The sequence below is a fragment of the Schistocerca piceifrons genome, chromosome 3 (genome assembly GCF_021461385.2).
Source record: "Schistocerca piceifrons isolate TAMUIC-IGC-003096 chromosome 3, iqSchPice1.1, whole genome shotgun sequence".
In the NCBI taxonomy this organism is placed as follows: Eukaryota; Metazoa; Arthropoda; class Insecta; order Orthoptera; family Acrididae; genus Schistocerca; species Schistocerca piceifrons.
In genome coordinates this window covers 740,651,460-740,673,959 of record NC_060140.1, presented here as the reverse complement: position 1 = coordinate 740,673,959, position 22,500 = coordinate 740,651,460, and the positions used below count along the sequence as shown (strand labels likewise).

Below are 22,500 nucleotides of genomic sequence, written 5' to 3'. Positions count from 1 at the left end.
AGCTGATCTGATATTCCGTAGGCTCTTACTTTGTTTATCAGGCGACAGTGTGGAACTGTATTGAACGCCTTCCGGAAATTCAAGAAAAATAGCATCTACCTGGGAGCCTGTATCTAATATTTTCTGGGTCTCATGAACAAATAAAGTGAGTTGGGTCTCACACGATCGCTGTTTCCGGAATCCATGTTGATTCCTACATAGTAGATTCTGGGTTTCCAAAAACAACATGATACTCGAGCAAAAAACATGTTCTAAAATTCTACAACAGGTCGACGTCAGAGATATAGGTCTATAGTTTTGCGCATCTGCTCGACGACCCTTCTTGAAGACTGGGACTACCTGTGCTCTTTTCCAATCATTTGGAACCTTCCGTTCCTCTAGAGACTTGCGGTACATGGCTGTTAGAAGGGGGGCAAGTTCTTTCGCGTACTCTGTGTAGAATCGAATTGGTATCCTGTCAGGTCCAGTGGACTTTCCTCTGTTGAGTGATTCCAGTTGCTTTTCTATTCCTTGGACACTTATTTCGATGTCAGCCATTTTTTTGTTTGTGTGAGGATTTAGAGAAGGAACTGCAGTGCGGTCTTCCTCTGTGAAACAGCTTTGGAAAAAGGTGTTTAGTATTTCAGCTTTACGCGTGTCATCCTCTGTTTCAATGCCATCATCATCCCAGAGTGTCTGAATATGCTGTTTTGAGCCACTTACTGATTTAACGTAAGACCAGAACTTCCTAGGATTTTCTGTCAAGTCGGTACATAGAATTTTACTTTCGAATTCACTGAATGCTTCACGCATAGCCCTCCTTACACTAACTTTGACATCATTTAGCTTCTGTTTGTCTGAGAGGTTTTGGCTCCATTTAAACTTAAAGTGAAGCTCTCTTTGCTTTCGCAGTAGTTTTCTAACTTTGTTGTTGTACCACGGTGGGTTTTTCCCGTCCCTCACAGTTTTACTCAGCACGTACCTGTCTAAAACGCATTTTACGATTGCCTTGAACTTTTTCCATAAACACTCAACATTGGCAGTGTTGGAACAGAAATTTTCGTTTTGATCTGTTAGGTAGTCTGAAATCTGCCTTCTATTACTCTTGCTAAACAGATAAACCTTCCTCCCTTTTTTTATATTCCTACTAACTTCCATATTCAGGGATGCTGCAACGGCCTTATGATCACTGATTCCCTGTTCTGTACATACAGAGTCGAAAAGTTCGGGTCTGTTTGTTATCAGTAGGTCCAAGATGTTATCTCCACAAGTCGGTTCTCTGTTTAATTGCTCGAGGTAATTTTCGGATAGTGCACTCAGTATAATGTCACTCGATGCTCTGTCCCTACCACCCGTCCTAAACATTTGAGTGTCCCAGTCTATATCTGGTAAATTGAAATCTCCACCTAAGACTATAACATGCTGAGAAAATTTATGTGAAATGTATTCCAAATTTTCTCTCAGTTGTTCTGCCACTAATGCTGCTGAGTCGGGAGGTCGGTAAAAGGAGCCAATTATTAACCTAGCTCGGTTGTTGAGTGTAACCTCCACCCATAATAATTCACAGGAACTATCCACTTCTACTTCACTACAGGATAAACTACTACTAACAGCGACGAACACTCCACCACCGGTTGCATGCAATCTATCCTTTCTAAACACCGTCTGTACCTTTGTAAAAATTTCGGCAGAATTTACCTCTGGCTTCAGCCAGCTTTCTGTACCTATAATGATTTCAGCTTTGGTGCTTTCTATCAGCGCTTGAAGTTCCGGTACTTTACCAACGCAGCTTCGACAGTTTACAATTACAATACCGATTGCTGCTTGGTCCCCGCATGTCCTGACTTTGCCCTGCACCCGTTGAGGCTGTTGCCCTTTCTGTACATGCCCAAGGCCATCTAACCTAAAAAACTGCCCAGCCCACACCACACAACCCCTGCTACCCGTGTGGCTACTTGTTGCGTGTAGTGGACTCCTGACCTATCCAGCAGAACCCGAAACCCCACCACCCTATGGCGCAAGTCGAGGAATCTGCAGCCCACACGGTCGCAGAACCATCTCAGCCTCTGATTCAGACCCTCCACTCGACTCTGTACCAAAGGTCCGCAGTCAGTCCTGTCAACGATGCTGCAGATGGTGAGCTCTGCTTTCATCCCGCTAGCAAGACTGGCAGTCTTCATCAAATCAGATAGCCGCCGGAAGCCAGAGAGGATTTCTTCGGATCCATAGCGACACACATCATTGGTGCCAACATGAGCGACCACCTGCAGATGGGTGCACCCTGTACCCTTCATGGCATCCGGAAGAACCCTTTCCACATCTGGAATGACTCCCCCCCAGTACGCACACGGAGTGCACATTGGTTTTCTTCCCCTCTCTTGATGCCATATCCCTAAGGGGCCCCATTACGCGCCTGACGTTGGAGCTCCCAACTACCAGTAAGCCCACCCTCTGCGACCGCCCGGATCTTGCAGACTGAGGGGCAACCTCTGGAACAGGACAAGCAGCCATGTCAGGCCGAAGATCAGTATCAGCCTGAGACAGAGCCTGAAACCGGTTCGTCAGACAAACTGGAGAGGCCTTCCATTCAGCCCTCCGGAATGTCTTTCGCCCCCTGCCACACCTTGAGACGACCTCCCACTCTACCACAGATGAGGGATCAGCCTCAATGTGGGCAGTATCCCGGGCAACCACAGTCGTAGTCCGATTGGGGGATGCATGGGACCAGCTGGCCGTCCCCGCCAAACCCCCATCCGGAACCCCACAGTGACGCCCATTGGCAACAACCTCAAGCTTTGTGACCGAAGCCAACACTGCCTGAAGCTGGGAGCGAAGGGATACCAACTCAGCCTGCATCCGAACACAGCAGTTGCAGTCCCTATCCATGCTAAAAACTGTTGTGCAAAGAACGTCTGAACTAATCTACAGAGAGCGCAAACAAATCGACACAAAATTTAAACGGTTATTAAAATACAAGATTGCCTAGTAAATGCAGTAATGCTGCTACTTGCGCACTGCTGGCACACTGCTCGGCGGCGGAAGGAGACTACGCAATTTTACACTATTCAGGTACTAAAACGCGATGCTACAACTCTCAAATACTATAATACGCCCAAAATTTATGAATTAAACAATTCAAGTACCAAAAACACGCAAAGAAATGAAGAATTAAACTATGTAACAAATGAGTGAGCTAGGAGTATACGACTTGCTGCTGCAGCTGCTTATCCAACGGCGGCAGGGAGCACACTTGTGACCAGACTGGAGTAGGCGATGATGTTGGGAAGATGTGTGGATCGGGTCTTGCATTTAGGTCTGTTGTAGGGGTGTGAGCAATGAGGCAAGGGGTTTGGGAGCGGGGGTGGAATAGGAATGGACGAGGATATTGTGTGGGTTTGGTAGGCGGTGGAATACTATTGTGGGGGGAGTGAGAAAGATAGTGGTTAGAACATTCCTCATTTCAGGGTACAACGAGAGGTAGTTTAAACCGTGGTGGAAAAAGTGATTCAGTTGCTCCAGTCCTGGATGGTACTGAGTCATGAAAGGAATGCTCCTATTTGGTTGGATGATGGGACTTGGGCCTGTGAAGGCCTCAGTGAGGCCCTTGATATATTTTGAGAAGAACTGCTTGACACTACAAATGTGATGGCCACACATGGCTAGGTTGTGTGGTAGGAACTTCTTGGTATGGAATGGTTGGCAGCTCTCCAAGTGGAGTTATTGCTGGTGGTTGGTGGGTTTAATATGGACAGAGTTACTGAAGTAGCCATTTTTTAGATGGAGGTCAACATTGAGAAGGTTGCTTGTTGGATTGAGGAAGACCAGGTGAAGTGAATGGAGGAGAAGGTGTTGAGCTTCTGCAGGAAGTAGAAGCCAAACTTGGGGAAGATCAGTTTGGATTCCGTAGAAATATTGGAACACGTGAGCCAATACTGACCTTACGACTTATCTTAGAAGAAAGGCAAACCTACGTTTCTAGCATTTGTAGACTTAGAGAAAGCTTTTGACAATGTTGACTGGAATACTGTCTTTCAAATTCTAAAGGTTGCAGGGGTAAAATACAGGGAGCGAAAGGTTATTTACAATTTGTGCAGAAACCAGATGGCAGTTATAAGAGTCGAGGGGCATGAAAGGGAAGTAGTGGTTGGGAAGGGAGTGAGACAGGGTTGTAGCCTCTCCCCGATGTTATTCAATCTGTATATTGAGCAAGCAGTAAAGGAAACAAAAGAAAAATTTGGAGTAGGAATTAAAATCCATGGAGAAGAAATAAAAAATTTGAGGTTCGCCGATAACATTGTAATTCTTTCATAGACAGCAAGGGACTTGGAAGAGCAGTTGAACGGAATGGACAGTGTCTTGAAAGGAGGAACAAGATAGGAGAAAGAGTAAGGGGGGGTTCGGGTTGGTAGAATGAGGTACAAGTTCATGTAGCACAGAAAGGTGTGAATAATAACATGCAAAAATATGTGAGAGTGATGTAGGAAGAGTGATCAATTTGAAAGTGTAGGATTAATGACATTGGTGGGAGTAATGTTGGACATGAGATGCTGCACCAATAACCAGCACAGTCATGTAGCCATGTGTTGTGCATGGATGAGATCGTTGATACAGTGTGGATTATAAGTCAGAGCATGTGGTACACTTTGGTAGGTAACATGTGAAACACAGAAAAGAAGAGAAAGAAAAGGACGGATATTGAGTAAAGTAATTTGTTAGAAAATAATAGCAAAGGAAAACAACACAGGGTTATGGGTTTGAAGAAATACCATTTAGCAAAATCAAACAGTGTAAAATCCAGGATGATATTAGCTGTTCATCTGTACAGGAAATCTGGTACAGGACAAGTCTTCTCCCACAGGGAAAAAATTATTATTTAGTAAATCTGTTCTTGTTGTTCAGTTTTATGTTGGCTCTTGATAAAATTGTTTCAGAATACATACAGATATCTCAGCATTTCAGTTATTAAATGCTTGTCAGTTGTGAATTGTTAAATGATGACAGTTATCAATCCCACAACATTTATTGTTCCTGTAGACTGAGAAACTGTAGTAAAGATTTAATGTTCCATTGTAGGTCAAGTTATATTCCATGGTACAGTAAAAATTGTCTTAATTGTGCATCTCTTGTTCCTTTGCTGTGGATTAACCAAAGTTACATTCAGTGAAGGATCATCTCATGAATAAAACATATATACAGTAAAAACTCACTTGAGTTCCCATATTTTATTGTTCTCAGGTCACACTATTAATTACGTTGGATTTAGTAATTCAATTTACTGTCCTTCAGCTTAACAATAAATAAAACTTGTAAATTATGAAAGACTGAAACAGCTTAATTTTCCTCTTAAATGCATATGTTTTTATTTGTTTGCAACATTTCCATTTACCAAGTGAGAGATAAATTTTTCTCAAAGCATTTTATTATTACTATTATTTAATGTCATGCAGAATTGTTAGATTTGTAGTGATGTTTGTGTTCCATTTACTACACAGAATGTACAGGGTGTCCAGTGAAGGAGTCCTTGATTTCAGAATTAAATATCTCAAAAACTAAGATCAAGAGACAAATACAACAGATGATACATTTATTATGAACGCTTTAAGAATTTTTTACAGAAGTTTTGAAACAGTCTGAAAAGCTACTGATAGATGGTGCTGTACGCTGTGCAGTTCGTGTAGTATCAGTGTGCATAATTAAACATGCCCTCTGCATGCAGTCTTTGCAATCACATCACAATCTCTTTGAAATGTCCATGACTCGTAGTATGGAGGTAGCACAAACAAACAATGAAATTTGTGATCTCATCCTGTAGTGTCTCAATGGAAATGGATTCAGATGACACAGATTTGCCAATTCAAGTCCATCCGGCATGGTGGGATGGTTCCGGTAGACAGTGTATTTCAATGTGCCCCACAAAAACTAGTCAAAAGGAGTCCCATGAGGGGAATATGGAGGCTAATCCAGTCCTGCACCAGTAAAATTGCAATATTCCACTGCAATGACTCTATTTGCAAAGTATTCATCAAAAAAGCGGAACACCTGTTTGGTGCGATCTGGTCTGCCTCCATTTTGCATGATCCACTCTGTGCCTGTCCAGTCCTTCAATGGTAACTGTGGAGTGACAAATTGTTCCAAAATTGCAACATAATGTTCGCTAGTGATAATTTCTTGTGTGCAAAAAGAGAGAATGATGCCTCTGCTGCATACTGCAGCCCAAACAATAACTTGGAATACAGTGGTTTCACTTCACACAAATGAAATTTTTGGAACCCCAAAAGTGTCAATTTTGTTTTTTCACAACTTGATTTAGGTGGAAATGTGTTTCATCTGTGAACTAGATTCAGCCAACGTCAAATACTTGATCCTCAATCATGGTGGAAATTTGCTTCAAAAAGTTAGTTCCTTGCTGCCACACAGCTCATACAGGTATGGTCTGGTTGCCCTCACCCTCATTTCCCATTTATCCAGCATCAGACCAGGATGGAGCATTAATGGTAGTTCTCCAATTCCCCCTGACTTCCCACCATTCTTCTTTTATAACAGCTTTGTTCCAGTCCAGATTCCTTCTTAAACTAGTCTTTATTGAGTCAATGTGTCTTGCTCTAGGTCTCTCTGTTGTTCTCAAATTTGGCCTCTGTCATTTGTTTTGGTGTTCTCCATCCTCCATTCTCTTTTCATCTCCAAACCATTTTAATCTGTTCTTTTCAATTCTTTCATTCAGCTTTTCTACTTGAATTTAGTTCCTAATATCTTCATTTTTCACTCTGTCTCTCCTTGTTTTCCATAATGTACTTCTTAAGAATTTCATTTCACTACCTTGGATTCTACTCTCCCCTCTTCTTGTAGCTGTCAAGGTCTCTGATGTTTATGTCAGTATAGGTGTCAAGTACATTTTGTACAGCATTTCCTTACACTTCAGAGACACTCTCTTCCCCAGACTCATCCCTTCACACACTGGTAAAATGTATTGCTCAATTGTAGATTTTGTGGCAATGGCCTTGCCGTGAGATCACCAAAGTTAAGCGCTGTCGGGCGTGGTCGGCACTTGAATGGGTGGCCATCCAGGCCGCCATGCGCTGTTGCCATTTTTCCGGGTGCATTCAGCCTCGTGATGCCAATTGAGGAGCTACTCGACCGAATAGTAGCGGCTTCGGTCAAGAATACCATCTTACGACCGGCAGAGCGTTGTGCTGACCCCATGTCCCTCCTATCCACATCCTCCACCTAGGATGACACGGCAGTCAGATGGTCCTGGTAGGCCACCTGTGGCCTGAAGACGGAGTGCTTTTTTTCAATTGTAGATTTTTGTTAACTTCTGTTCCCATTCTTGAATTTGCCATTATCAGGTTACCTTGAAATTTAAAGTTAATCACAATTTTAATATCCTGCCCTTTAATGTTAAGTTTGTCCCTTGTCTTTTCTCCTCTGGTTTCTGTTATAGTCTTCCTTCCCTATACATGGTATTTCATTCCATATCTCTAGATTTTTTTCTTCATTTAAGATGTCTGTTTGTTCTTGTACCTCCTTACTGTTGGTTCCATGAACCACAATATCATCAGGAAATAGCAAAAAGGTATGGCCTGATGGCTTTCGATTTTGAATTTAAACACATGTGGGCTCTATCTCAGTATTTTCTGCAACCTGGAACACTTCAAACGAGTCTCTGTTACAATTGTTCTGATGGATTTCCTTGGATTTTGCTGAATAATTCCAGAAATCTTGGTGACATTTCCAAATAACTACAGTTTGACCAGGGCCAAAATTCCTTGCTAGATCATCAGCAAAGCTGCCTGTCTATTGGAATTTGAAGAAGAGCTTGTGGATTGTTTCTGCATTGGGCCCTTTTAGAACATTAGAACGTTAAATCGTGTTTGAAAACTGCACCTTGTTGCCACAGGACTGTCTTCTGCCAGAAAAACTCATTATTCAATAGATGATTTCAAGCTCTTCTTTTGATGCACTAAGCTCCTTTCATGTTTCAATGGTCTTTTGATGGATTAAGCTCCTTTCGTGTTTCAATGGTCACTTTAAGCTATGGTGCACCATTTATAGGCACTATGTATTGTGATTGCAGTGTCATCTGTTAGTATATTTTCAGACTATTTCAAAACTTCTGTATAAAACTCTTACCACTTTAAGAATAAATGTCCTGTTTGTTGCACTCACATTCTATCAGTCTTATTTTTATAGATATTTAATTTTGAAATCAGAGACTCCTTCACTGGACATCCTGAACCACAAAGACTGAGATGGGAGCTGCAGTTACAAGCCATATTGTTACAGTGACCTGTTAGCAGACTTATATTGAGGCAGGAGTAGTTCAAAAGTAAATGCCAAAATAAAAACTGATTTAGACATTTAGCTTTTGTCAGTAGATTCTTAGCTGTATTATCTCCTGTGCTTTTTTACTGGTGAAGAGCATAGCATGTTTATCTCATTTCTTTGTCACAGTTGCAATCAGTATAATTATTATAATCAATTATTGGTGGTATTCCAGTTGGTCTGCCAAGTTTTTGTCTCAATTTTTGCACAATATTTAGATGAGTGACCCAGCCACCTTCTTCAGGTGCTGCAGGTTGTGCTGTTATGGGTAGTCACTGTCTAGGTGAAGTCCAGGCAGCCAGTACACTTAACAGCACAACTCACAGCACCTGAAGAATATGACTGGGTTGGTCATCGAAATAACATGCATAAAATGGAAACAGTGACTCAGTTGAACACCCAAAAGCACACTGTTAATCTATCATGTCAATAAAACCTGAGAGATCACTATTTGAGAGACATTGCAGAGTGAACCTTGATACTGCAGTTGATTAAGAATGAACTCATAATTTTCTTATGGCAGATACTTTTAAAAATTGGTTCTTAGTGGTAAATTGGTCAGTCCAAGATCAGAAATAAAGCACAAGTCTCCAGCTGTCAGTGTTTTGATCACTAATACATTTAATTATTTCTTATACATAAAGATTTTTTTATTTTGGCTAAAAAAGGCTTTGTTTGTTGCATATATTGAAATACCTAAGCCACAAAAATTATCAGTACATATTTGTTTAATGCACAGTTATATTTCATTAGTGCAAGGATGTTTCATGTCAAATTACAGTCATTTTTTGTTTTCTTCATTACAGAACAGAGGAAGCTGTATGTTCAAAGAGACACTGTGATGAGCAAGACTGTGTACGGAAGTTGAAAACAGATTTAGCATTTAAAATGTTAAGCAGTGGCCGTTCAGATCTTATTCCTCATGCTTTGCAGCTTTTGCCAGCAAATAAAGTAAGTCTTCACACTGAGAACTAACTGGATATTTATGTCAAGTGTAAATACAATTTATTTGTTCGACATAATGTAAGCAGTGCATTATCAGCAAGGAACATCCATGTACCATTTGTCTGTAGTTCAGAAGCAGTGCAAAGAATCAGAGAGTTCACATTGCACATATAAGATGTAGCAGACAATTCACTGTCCCCATCACACCCCTTCAAGTGTCTTCGATATCTGGGGTTGAAACATATGCAATGCCCGAAACAAACTGTGACTTTAGGCTTACTTGGTGGCACAGGCTGTGGCAGTGGAAGACTGGGTGTGTCCATTGTCCTTGTGGAATCACCATAGGTAGCATCTAGGTGTTAGCCACTGTCTCTGTACTGGTCTAAGTCGCAGTTGGGGTAAAGGCTGGCTTGAGTCTGTTGTGGATATCTTGATGAATGAGCTATTGATATCAACACCAAATGTTTTGTCATGGCATGCCATTGCCATGGATTTCCGGTAACCAAATGGTCACTGGGTAGAACGTTCTTTTGAAGCATCAGGACAGAACTTACAGATCTGTAAGTGAAGATGTTGCACCAAGCCAACGGCTTCAATAGTACTATTTGATGTGATGTAAAGAACTATAGTGATAGTTCAAGTATTTGTCCATGCACTAATTCAATTGTTGTTGCATTAAGATCTCCTTTGAAAGTTGCTGTTGGCCTTGTAGGCTGCCAGTCCAATGCTCTGTAGCATTACATTGCTGATAGTGCTTAAAGAGATGTGACACAAATTATTTGCTCTGATGGGTAATGATGCAGAGAGGAGTGCTGAAGCATGTGATCTACTCACGAAAGAAGGTTGTAGCTACAGCTGCTGCCATTGCATCTTTTATAAATTAGATTTCAGATCAGTGACAGAAACGGTCATTGTCAGGCAGTGTTAGTACCATTTTGCCAGTGGTAAAGGTCCAGTGATGTCAATGTGGACATGCTCAAAACATTGGCTTGGTAGGATGAAAGTACGAAGTAGAGCTGTATCAAGCTGAATTATTTTGTTGTACTGGCAAGTGTTGCACTGCCAAACAAATGCCTTGCTATCATTCTCAGTGTTTGGCCAGACAAATTCCTTCTTCACATATCATACAGTAGCCCATACTCCTGAGTGAGAGAAACTGTGAAGAGAGGAACATGCTTGTTTGCAAAAATCTACCTTAATGCAAGGTTGCACTTGTGGCATTGATACATTGCAGTATAGCACCATGTTGAAGTTCAATATTTTAATACACCGGAACTGTAAGTTTCAAGGCATGCCTTCAATTTGCTGTCTCCTTCCTAAACATTGGCAAGTGTTATGAAGTCAAGTTCATTCACTGTGGAGTTATTTTGAGATAGAACATCTGCTGGCACAATCTGCTCGCCATCAACATGTTAAATATCCATAGAAAATTGCACGATGAAGTCGAAATGCTGCAAGTGGCATGGTGGTGCCTTATCTGGCAGAAACCAAACACAAGGATCTTATGGTCTGTGAGATGCATAAAATGTCTACCTTCAGGCATGTACCTAAACTTTTTGATTGTAGCGTATGCCACATAGAGCTCATGATGGTACGTTGAGCAGTTTGCCCATGAAAGTGATAATTTTTTCCCGAAGAAAGTTAGAGGTTGCCAGTCATGTTGCACATGGTGTAAAACAGTTCCAGTTGCAGTTGGTGATGTGTCCACCATAACTGCGAGAGGTGTGTCAGAAAGAGGATGAGCTAACAATACAGCCTCTGCAATAGCAGCTTTCACTCTGGCCAAAGATGCTTTTTCTTCAACAGTCCAACGTAGCATGTCTCCATGTTTATGCGAACTTTTTTGCATTTCAAGAAATGGAAAATACAGGATGAAATTTAACAATATTATAAAAAGGATAGTTGCTACTCATCATATAGCGGAGATGCTGAGTTGCAGATGGACACAGCAGAAAGACTGTCAGAAAGTGAGCTTTCGGTCAACAAGGTCACACACACACACACACACACACACACACACACACACACACACACACACACACACACATACACACTCAAACACACATGACCACAGTCTGGTTGCTGAGGCATTTCATTGAATGGTGCTAACAACAATGAATGATTGCACACTAAATGTTAATAAAAGTCTGTCAAGCCCAAGAAATGGTGTAATTCTTGTATTGTAGTGGCTGGGGAAACTAAGAAATAACCTCCACCCTGGCTTGTGGGGGCAAGATTTCTCATGCATTGATAAGGTACCTTAAGAATTTTTTCTGAAGATACATTTTTTATGGGTCAGTCACTAAATCATGTTCTTGGTAGGTCGTCAGTGTAGACATAAAAGAAAGTCTCTAGTTACTTCAGCCATGAAGTGCTGGAAAATCTGGGAAGTGTAGCACAGCCTGAATGGTATTCAGACAAATTTACGAAGTCTGAAGGGAGTTCAAACAGTGATTTTCACTGTGTCTTCCAGTGCAATTGGTATATGATGAAAAGCATGCATAAGGTACATCATGGATAAAACAGTCTTACCATGAATGTGCTTAGCAAGGTCTTCAATATGTGGCACAGGATAACAATCAGATATCATTCTGGCATTAAGGTGACAATGGTCACCACAGGGGTGCCGCCCGTTACTCTTGTTAGGGATAATATGGAGTGGAGAGGCCCAACTACTATTTTAAGGGTGACAGATCCCTCATGCTAGCTTGAGAGAGAACTCTTGCTTTGTGGTCTTTAGTTCTCCTGGGTGCAGACGGCAAGGCCATGTTTAGTACCCATGATGTAGGCAGGTGAACTGATGTTTGTTATTACAGCAGAATAGTGCAGACAACTTGGGGGGGGGGTGGGGGGGGGGGGGGAAGATATGCTGATGGAAGTGTTTACCTGTCAGCAGGGCAGTTCTGATGTTGAGTTCAGCCACTGTGGACCTCGCCTTGCACCTTGTTGTTGTATGACGTATCCATGTGATTTATCGTCAACCACCCACAACTGATATTTGTTATGCTTACCCCTGTGCACATCTCTATACAGTTTCAGACTTTCTGCTTTCCTGTAGACTGTCTTGCATGATGAGTTTTCATTTCCTCTTGCAGGGCTCTGTTTCCTGGCCTGGTGTTGAGCCACCATAAGCCTGTACCATTTATTGTGACAACATTGTTCTTTAGCAGCATTGTCATGCCTGTGCAGACATTAAACTGTCCAGGAAATGGTGGTGTTGGTGAGGTGACAGTATGATGTACCGTTGAGTGTCTTACCAGTATTGGAGTATGTGATGTACAGCTGATTTCAGGTCATTGTATGATGAATCATCCACCATCACCTTGATGTCAACATGTTTGTCATTGTATAGGTGCCCAAGTCTAGATAACTGTGTGGTAGAATCAGGCACATGTTGATTACAAAAATGTTGGAAGAGGCCGTACAATGATAAGAAATCCTCTCCAACACTCATACAGTACATCAACAACAATGAATCTCCATATGAACCCAAATTGAACCATTGAAGTTTAGATGTAAGTTGATGTAGCTGTAAGACATGTCAGAAGATCCATTTGCAGTATGCAGACAACTACCATCAGTATTCTGTCATGGAAGGTGGGGAGAAGGTTTAACTGAGAGATCAGCTCCTGTATCAATGAAAATTTGTAGCTTGGTGGAGTACTCTGTTATAAACTGTCAATAGCTGTCCAGTTTGAAATCAAGACACCATTGCTACCAATTCCCAGCATCATTTCCCTTCTCAAAGATTAGTCAACACTACCAAGCTGCAACGCAAATTTTTTTGCAACATCAGAGATATTCTCCCCTGTGGACAAACACCATTTTCTGCTGGAAAAGCCTCACCATCGCACATGAGGAGTGCAGTGTTCATAGGTCCACGACTTATTTAAGTAGTTCAGTTACTTGAGCTTGCAGTGCTTCCAGAGAAGTCTCTGTTCTGGTGGTCACAGTTGTGATGCTCATCAATTGATATATCTCAACCATTTGGTCAGCAGTTTGAGCAGAAGCATCAAGGTCACCAGTGCAAGCTGAGAGTGTTTCCTGTGCATCCAGAGGCAATTGTGGAAACCATGTATTCTGCAGAATATCATCACTAATTGCATTGCCTGCAAGAGTGCAAAGACGATGAAGTAGTTGAGATGGTTACAGTCACTGATTTCTTCAGTGTGAACAAGTTTTTCAAGTTGCTTAGCTTCTGTCTGTGACAAGCACATTACAAGTACATGCTTGACAGAGATATATTTCTCAGTGCTTGATGGTGAAGCAAGAATGTCTTGTACTTCCGTAGACATTAGCTCATTAAGTGCAGCTACGATGTGACTATACTTAGTTTTGTCTGAGGTGATGTGGGCAAAGACAAACTGACTCTCAAATTGGGCAAACCACAATACTGAATTATCAGACTAAGGCTCACATTTGCTAGTGGTAAGTCAGTGCTTGCAAGTTTATGTACATTTGTCATCATAGGCATTGATTGCAAGATGTGATTGTTCAGAAGTGGTTCTGTGTGGCAAGGTTGACACAAAAAATTGTGTTTTATCATTCTGGCATGTGATGTGACCATTATGGCACATGATTCGGAAACTTGGGGTCACCAAATATTATGTCTAAATACAAAGGAAAAGGAAGGAAGATTAGGTGTAACATCCCATCGACATCGAGGTCATTAAAGATGAAACACAAGCTCCGATTGTGTGAGGGGTGGGGGAAAAAAAAAAGCGCATGCCCTTTCAAAGGAGCTATCCCAGCATTTGCCTGGAGTGATTTAGGGAAATCACCAAAAACCTAAATCTCAATGGCCGAATGTGGGTGTGAACTGCCATCCTCCAAATGTGAGTCCCGTGTGCTAGCCACGGTGCCACCTATGTGGGTAAATACAGTTTGTTTGTTCAGAAACATAAATGATTAATTACAGTGCATAATCATAAGACTGCAAGGAGTATCTGTTTATCATTTTTTTGTAGTTCAGAGGCTGCACGAAGAATCAGAGCATTTCCAGTACATGCATAAAATGCAGCGGACAGTTCACTTTCAACATTTAATAAGCTAAACTATTCTCCAAAATAATATTCTTCTTCTTGTTTTATCTCGTATTGAGAATATTTGAACAACATAAAAATTAATCATTGAAGTTTATTTGCTTAGATAGATTCACTGTTCAATTATCAAGACTGAACCTTGCGGTTAAAAAAAGCCATGATCCTCAATCTCTTAAAATAATATTTGTTGATTTTGTAAAGCACTACTCAAGACATGTCCAGATTATTTAATTTTAAAGTAATCTGTAGTTAGCACCAACAAAGCATGAACAAATGTGTTACCAGCAAAAGTCATACTTTCATTCTAATTAAAATTTAGTAAAATGCATAAATTAATTCTAATTAGAATTCAATATTTAGGAAGTCTGTTCAGCTATAATTCCAGGTGCAATAGCACAGCCCAATGTATTATTGCATGAATGATATCTTTGAACTGTCAATAGAATCTGCTGAATATTAAACTTGAATTGCTCTGTTATCTAACTATTTGTAACTGAAGTTAATGAGTTAAATGACCCATGTCCTTTTCCTTGTGCTGACAACTGTTTAATACTCCAGCTGACAGGATAAATCACTTCTTATACAAAAGTGCAATAGAACTAATGTAGGAATCTAAATTAAGCTTGAACTGAAGAAGACTGGCTTTCTGGACAACACTGTGAAATGAATAATTTCACAAATTAATTGAACTGCTGAAAGAGGCATTAGTAACATTACATTGCAGATCATGAAAAACTCCATCTTACCTGTTAACATCAGGTAGTCTCAAAACAGAGTGCTTCTGTGTTGCTGCTTTGTCATCTTAGTACCAAAAAAGATTTGAATATCACTTATACTACGGGAAAGTTGATCATGCAAATTAAATGTTGCATTCTTACATCCATTTGTAGAACTCTGCAATATCCATGACTTCCCAGATGGTGCCAGACAAGTCAAAGACACATGGTGTAGATGTAATGCTTATAGTTTGTGATGAATCAAGCTGGGATATTTTTACTTCCCCTATTGTTTTGTCATCTGCCTCCTTAAAATTCATTTTTTCAGTTTTAACTAATTACCATTAACATACAAGAATATTATCTGCATTTCCATGAAAGAGAAACCTTGGCCCTCAGTTTTAAAGAATATAACACCAGATCTAATTTCGTGCTTAGTTTTATGTATGTAATTGATTTTCTAATTTATTTTGAGTATTTCTAGTTATTATCGTTATTATCTTTCAGTATAGGGCGAAATCAGTAATTGTTTGGTAACTTAAATTCTATTGTTGACTTACAAACAAATATCAATTCTGTAATAATTATAAACATTTGGAGGAACAACTAATTGTATTCTTGAAGTATCTATTTGGCTCTATTTGAAAACATGTTATCCAAGCCAGTCCTTGATTAATTTCAAAGTAATTAACAGTTTTGTCAAAAGTATTGTTTGCATAACTATATTTGTTAATTTCATGGTTTAAACAGATATTTTGACTTAACCCTTAGTAGTAGAAGAAACTGTTAAAAACAACCAATTTTTCAATGTATTCAGTTAATCGAATGAGTTAAGTTTTAATTGTAATTTCTGTAAATTAAACATCAAACAGTGTGACATTTCAGTACCTATTATTGTGATGATATATATGGGCCCAACTTTTGGTGAGGAAACAGTCAGTCCACAGCTGAGTTTCAGACGAGGAACTGTGTTGGCTAGAACAACAACAATTCATCAACTTAACAGTGAAATAAGTGTAACACCAATTGGCCATGTGTTAAAGCAATGACAGTGACTGTTCAATTTAATTGAAACACTGTGAACTGTGTGGTTAGGCTTTTACTGCTCGTACATGTATAACAGTAAACTATTCTAGCAGTATGTGGATGTTCGCCTTCAAACTATATATGAGGCTTATGTAAAGTTAAACAACAGTGCACTGGCCATATTAAATGGGTACATGGGGAGGTTGTGAAAAGTGAAAATAAACGTCTGTGAAACGCAGCTGTGCACCTGTCGGCTACATTATTTACTGTAGTCAGTGTCCAATTACAAATCCCATTTTTCAGCCAGTGTAGCAACGCAGTACATCAACACCGAGGACAACAAATGAAGAAAATAAAGCGGGCAAACCACAACATGTGGAGAATAATTAACATCTGAAGCATGTTGCAGTTTTCCTGCTTTATTTTCTTTATTTGTTGTCCTCGGTGTTGACGTACTGCATTGCTACACTGGCTGAAAAATGGGGTTTGTAATTTGGATGGTAAATAACGTAGCCGACAGGTGCACAGTTGCATTTCACAGATGTTTACTTTCACTTTTCACAACTCCCCACATACACACTTAATATGGACAGTGCACTGTTGTTTAACTTTCCATAAGCCTCATTAATGGTTTGCAGGCGAACATCCACATACTGCTAGAAACGTTTACTGTTGTACATCTACTAGCAATAAAAGCCTAACCACACAGTTCACAGTGTTTCAAATAAATTGAACAGCCACTGTCATTGCTTTAACAGATAGCCTATTGGTGTAACACTTATTTCACTGTCGCGTTGATGAATTGTTGTTGTTCTAACCAACACAGTTCCTCGTTTGAAACTCAGCTGTGGACTGACTGTTTCCTCACCAAAAATTGGGCCCATATATATCATCACAATAACAGGTACTGAAATGTCACATTGTTAGATGTTTAATTTACAGAAATTACAATTAAAACTTAACTCATTCGATTAACTGAATACATTGAAAAATTGGTTCTTGTTAACAGTTTTTCTACTACAAGGGTTAAGCCGAATTATTTGTTTAAATCATGTAATTAATAAATATAGTTTTGCAAACAATACTTTCGACAAAACTGTTAATTACTTTGAAATTAGTTAAGGACTAGCTTTGCTAACATGTTTCCAAATAGAGCCAAATAGATACTTTAAGAATACAATTAGTTGTTCCCCCCAATGTTTATAATTATTACAGTTGATATTTGTTTGTAAGGCAACAATAGAATTTAAGTTACAAAACAATTACTGATTTCACCCTATAATGAAAGATATTAACTAGGAATAGTCAAAATAAATTAGAGAATCAATTACATACAATAAACTAAGTACTAAATTTGATCTGGTGTTATATTCCTTAAAACTGAGGGCCAACATATTTCTTTTATGGAAATGCAGATAATATTCACATATGTTAATGGTAATTAGTTGAAAGTGAAGACATGAATTCTAAGGCGGCTGATGGCAAAACAAGAGGGGAAGTAAAAGTATCCCAGCTTGCTTTGTCACAAGTTCAGGCTCATTCTAATAAGGCTTCTTCTTCTTTTTGCCATCTGAAAATGCAAGGACATACCTCCTGCCTAATGGCTGGCTCATCACTGACTTTCATGCATACTCCATGCAGGAACTTTGCATTAGGTATCTATCTTTTTTGTTTACATGCATTACAGAATCTGCACTGTGGATATTCTGTCATATATTTTTGTCATATGTTAAATCTTTAGGAGCTGAGTTGTTGCCATTGTTTGTGCCATAGACCTAGTATAAACACTGTCATCTTAATAGAGGTGAGTCGCTGACAAACAGCCAATTTGTACTGCCTCATATGAATGTGACATGAATTATTCCATCAAAAGGTAACATTTAGAAGCAAAGCCCAAAATATTTAATTTTTTTTCCTATGGAGTTGATTGCTGTAATGTTTGGTAAGGAATTTATGGAAATAATTTCTTATTATATTTTAAACTAGGTTTAGTTGTGTATGTTGTTTCCTCTCTGTATTGCCTAGCTGTCTGTTTTAGTACATTCCGTAATCTTCAATTCTGGAATCTTACTGAAGTGCTTCCTAACCTTTTAATGCATGGCACTTCATTTCAGTAAAGTTGAGACATTTGAACACATAATAAAATATCATAATTTCTTACTTACAGAAACTAAACAGTGTGAATGAGCATGGAATGACTCCTCTCATGATAGCAGTTATAGCCCATGATGAAACATGTGTACGTAATCTGCTGGATGCAGGAGCAGATCCTGACATTGAGACACCTCCTCATGGTTCCACTAACTGTCCAGCAGTGCACGCAGAGACGCAACACTGGACTGCCCTCACATATGCTGCCCTCCAGGGTGATTGTAATATAGCACGGTTGTTGTTGGAACGCGGTGCTAATGTTGAGGGTGGTGCCCGTCTCAGTGAGGATAAGTGCACACTTACTCCTTTACAGGTAGTTACCAACTGTAATATTGCAAGCAAGGTGACAGAATTAATTTTATGTGAGCATTAGGAACATGTATTAATTACAGAATTACTTATTAATTGTGCCACACAAGTCAAATGAGGTTATCATAACTTAATGTTGTAACAATTTGAAAATATGATATGTTTTGTGTTTGTTCTTATCATCAGGCATGTGGTGTACAAAATTATTTGATTAATGAAAAGTGATAATTAACCTACTTAATGGTGCAGTATAGCAATTGCTTGGGGGAGCAAGGTGGGGTTAGGAGTTCCTTGAATTATGTTGATATCAGGTCGTGTTGTTACTGGCTACCACTGTGTGACTTTATCAACCTGTATAGATTGTACAGAGATTGATGGTATTGTATTATGGAAGCCAGGAAGAGACCTGACAGCAAATGTAGAACTCCTAACACACCTTCCTCATCATCATGTAATTCATCAATTCCTTTAGAACAATTAAGTAGACTGAGCTTTAATGTAAGATTATTGTACTAATTGTGTGTGTCACATACTTGGTGATAAATGGAACCTACTTGAAACTGTTGTATTTTCATGTTCTTGTAATCTACTGTTATCATAACAAATATTGACTACTGTGCTCCTGTTCATGAATATTGTTGTTTACTGATTTTATCACCCTTAGGAGCCTACTACAGACAATCGGTTCTTTTACATCATTATATCAAACCATTCACTTTATATTTTGTTTATAACCTTTGTTAAACAGACCACTTTCTTTACCATTAAAGTTAATTTCATTTTAATTTGATATTGGTTTCAACAAGTTGGAAATAGTTCATGCATTGTTTCATATTTACCAGAAATGAATGATAAGAGTATCTTAACTGTGTCTAGTTGAAATTTGTTGTTGCTCTTTGCTGTCAGTGGAAAACATATTACCTACAACACTTAAGAATTTACCTACATGCAAATTAAATTTTTAAGAGCAGAACTTCCTTGAGCTTATAATGTGTTTTTCTTCCTGACTGTGACAAGAAACACTTACTTTTTGCAAGTTTTCAACTAAGCTACTACTGTTGAAACTAGTTCCAATTTGGAACCCATTCCTGTAAAAACAATTCATTGGCCTTTATATACAGCTGTATCAGATGAATTTTACATGTCATAAATGTGCACACTGTTCTCAGCCCCCTTCCAAAGCAGCATTATCAAGATTTTCTGAGGAACTATTACTGAATTATTTGCAGCACCCAGTCACTATTAAAGCTTTTAAAATTTGAGAGTTTCCAGTATGTTAGAACTATGTACGAGACTGGGTCTCTAACTTTGGACTTGTATCTTTTGTGGGCAAGTGTTCTACCACCTGAGCTATCCAAGCATAATGCATAAGCTGCACTCATAGCTTTACTTCTGCTGGTACTTCCTTCCTCCTTCTGAACTTCACTTGATTTTTATTTCATTACTCTTGATGCTGAAATTTGTAATGAGCTGACCTGTGGCCCATTGTTTTTTCAATCATCCTTATGAAAGAAAAACTGGTGGCAGTGAGTAGAACTTCATGGTATATGTATGTATGTCAATAAGAAGAAAACTTCTATGATATGCATATAATAGAATGGAACTTGGGCTGCTCAGAAAACTTTTGTAAGGGTCTATTTCTGAAGCAGGCAAGAATACTATAACAAATCAACAAGATTTTTTTTTAAATGTGTAATTTGTATTTGTTCATGAACAAAACTTATGTAAGAACAGGATAAATTTTTCAGTACACTGTTAAGGAATAAGTGTAATAAGTAATGTTGATAAACTGTGTTTTCCTTCTATGATCATTCAGTTAGCTCTTGCACAAGTACATGATTAAATATGTTGGCAAACTATCTTCCTTATTGATGATCATATTTTAATAATAAATTTTCCATTCCTAATCACAAGTGAAAATACATTGTTGTTATAGGTGTCAGTAGCTAGTGGTCATGCTGAAATGGTGGCTCTCCTCTTGTCACATGGAGCACATACTTTCTTATCCACATTATTGAAGGATACCCTGTGTTACTCAGGTGCAGCTCATCGTGGATGTTACAGGTAAATAACCTTAATATCATAGAAAATGTGCTACATAAAGAAACTGTTGGCAGTTAACAGTGAAAAAAGTAACACTGAGTACTGAAAAGGAAAAATATGAAGAAGACACTGCCAGCATATAAAAAAACAAGTGAAGATTAAAAAGAAAATGCTGTAGAGAACACAACAGAGTCAAAAAAGGGATTGGGAACAGGGTTTATTTAACATAAATAGGGAGAAAACTTCTGGCAGCAATACAGGCATCAAAAAATGCTTTTGTGCTGGACATGGTAGGAGAAACATTAAGTTATAGGGAAAAGATTAGTGGTCTTTATGATTGGGTAAGAAATGTTAAAGGGAACCAACAGAATGAGGAGGTAAAACAAACTTTTTTTAAAACTCATTTATTGACATTTTAAGCACAGACCTTCAACCCCATCAAAGTACTCTCCACTTACACTAATACCCTTGTCTATTATTTTATTCAATTTTTCAATACAATGTTTAAATTCATCTTTTTTTTTTTTTTTTTTTGAGAATGACTTTGTTATTTTTCTCTTCACCTCAGCAACATCAGCAAAATGCTTTCCTTACATGTCTTTTTTCATTCTAGGAAACGAATAAAAGTTACACAGGGCATTGTTGGGTGAGGAACATGGGTCATACCATTTTTGGTCAAGCACTGTCATACAGGCTGGGCTGTGTGAGCAGGGGCATTGTCATATGGAAAAATCAGTCCCTCGACTGCCACAGCTCAGTCTTTTCAAAACTTTAAAGTAGAAAGCCTGGTTAACTGTCTGACACTACAGAACAAACTATTAATGGACAACTACTCTCACACTGAAATAACAAATCAGCATTGTCTTAATGTTTGATTTCACCTGACGAGCTTCCTTGGACAAGGCGAACTTGAAGCCTTCCACTGGCTTGATTGTTGCTTTGATACAGCACCTAGTTTCTTCATCTGTGATAATTTTTGAAAAAGAAAAAGAAAGAAATAGATAATTTTGGAACTCTTCTTTCAAAATACAACATGCTTCCATGTGACCTTGTTTTTGTTCAACAGTTAGCAGTCATAGCATAAATGTGGCAGCCATCCTTTTCATTTGCAAATCTTCTGTCATAATTTGCTGGCACTGTACTCCAAGTCACTCCCAGCAGCTCCACAATTTCTTTAATGGTCGATCATCGATCTTCTCAATAGCGTCATCCTTGTATGCCATTTTTAACATTTTAGGAGTTTCTGTTCCAGTTTTTCTGAGCAAGAAGCAGAATTTCATCTCTGCATGCTGTTCATGAAAATCAACCATTGCACAAGTGACAATCACACAAAACAGTTGTCACTATAAACTCTACTGAAACTAGTCCTGATCTTATTCAGTGATGACACTCAGTTTACTGACTCTGGAAGTTTGCTCTATGTGTTTCTGGTGGCAAAACATGGTACTACTAAAGCTCTGCCCACCAAAAAATTTGTTCAGTTTCTTTTGGGTACCCCCTCATACTTCATATCTGTGGGGGAGGGGGCTGATCCAATCATATACTGTAAGGAGAAAAACAGGCACCTTCACTCAATTGTTCGGAAATATGGAGGGTAGTCTATGGAGCATAGAACAGACAATGAAAAGGAATTAGAAGGGCAAGTAGCAGGAAATGGCCTGAGAATTTCCATATACCTACTCATATTAAGGGAATAATGAAAATACGGTACTTAGAAACAGCAGGACTGGAAAGGCATGTGGGTAGGGCAGTGTGTCTGCTGATGTCCACAAAATAGCTGACCCAGAAGCTCTACCTGAAAGAATTATTTAGCTTAAGCTTGGAGAGAGGTAAGTGTCAAACGATTAGTGGACAGCCATTATGATCCCCGTGCACAAGGAGGTGACGCACATGATGCTGGAAATTTCAGGCCTGTCAGTCTAACATCAGTAGCCATCATAATGATCGAAAGGTTAGCAGTTAAGTAC

General features: G+C 39.1%; 1 protein-coding gene across 2 annotated transcripts in view; it reads left to right on the top strand.

The window, feature by feature from the left end:
• Positions 1 to 22,500, top strand: part of LOC124788028 (ankyrin repeat and BTB/POZ domain-containing protein 2) — a 644,871-nt gene that overhangs the window by 576,821 nt on the left and 45,550 nt on the right. For both annotated transcript variants that reach the window (XM_047255090.1, XM_047255089.1), the window contains 3 exons: positions 9,108 to 9,252; positions 18,198 to 18,494; positions 20,427 to 20,554. In XM_047255090.1, coding sequence (XP_047111046.1) covers positions 9,108 to 9,252; positions 18,198 to 18,494; positions 20,427 to 20,554 — 570 coding nt within the window. The remainder of the gene's footprint in view (positions 1 to 9,107; positions 9,253 to 18,197; positions 18,495 to 20,426; positions 20,555 to 22,500) is intronic.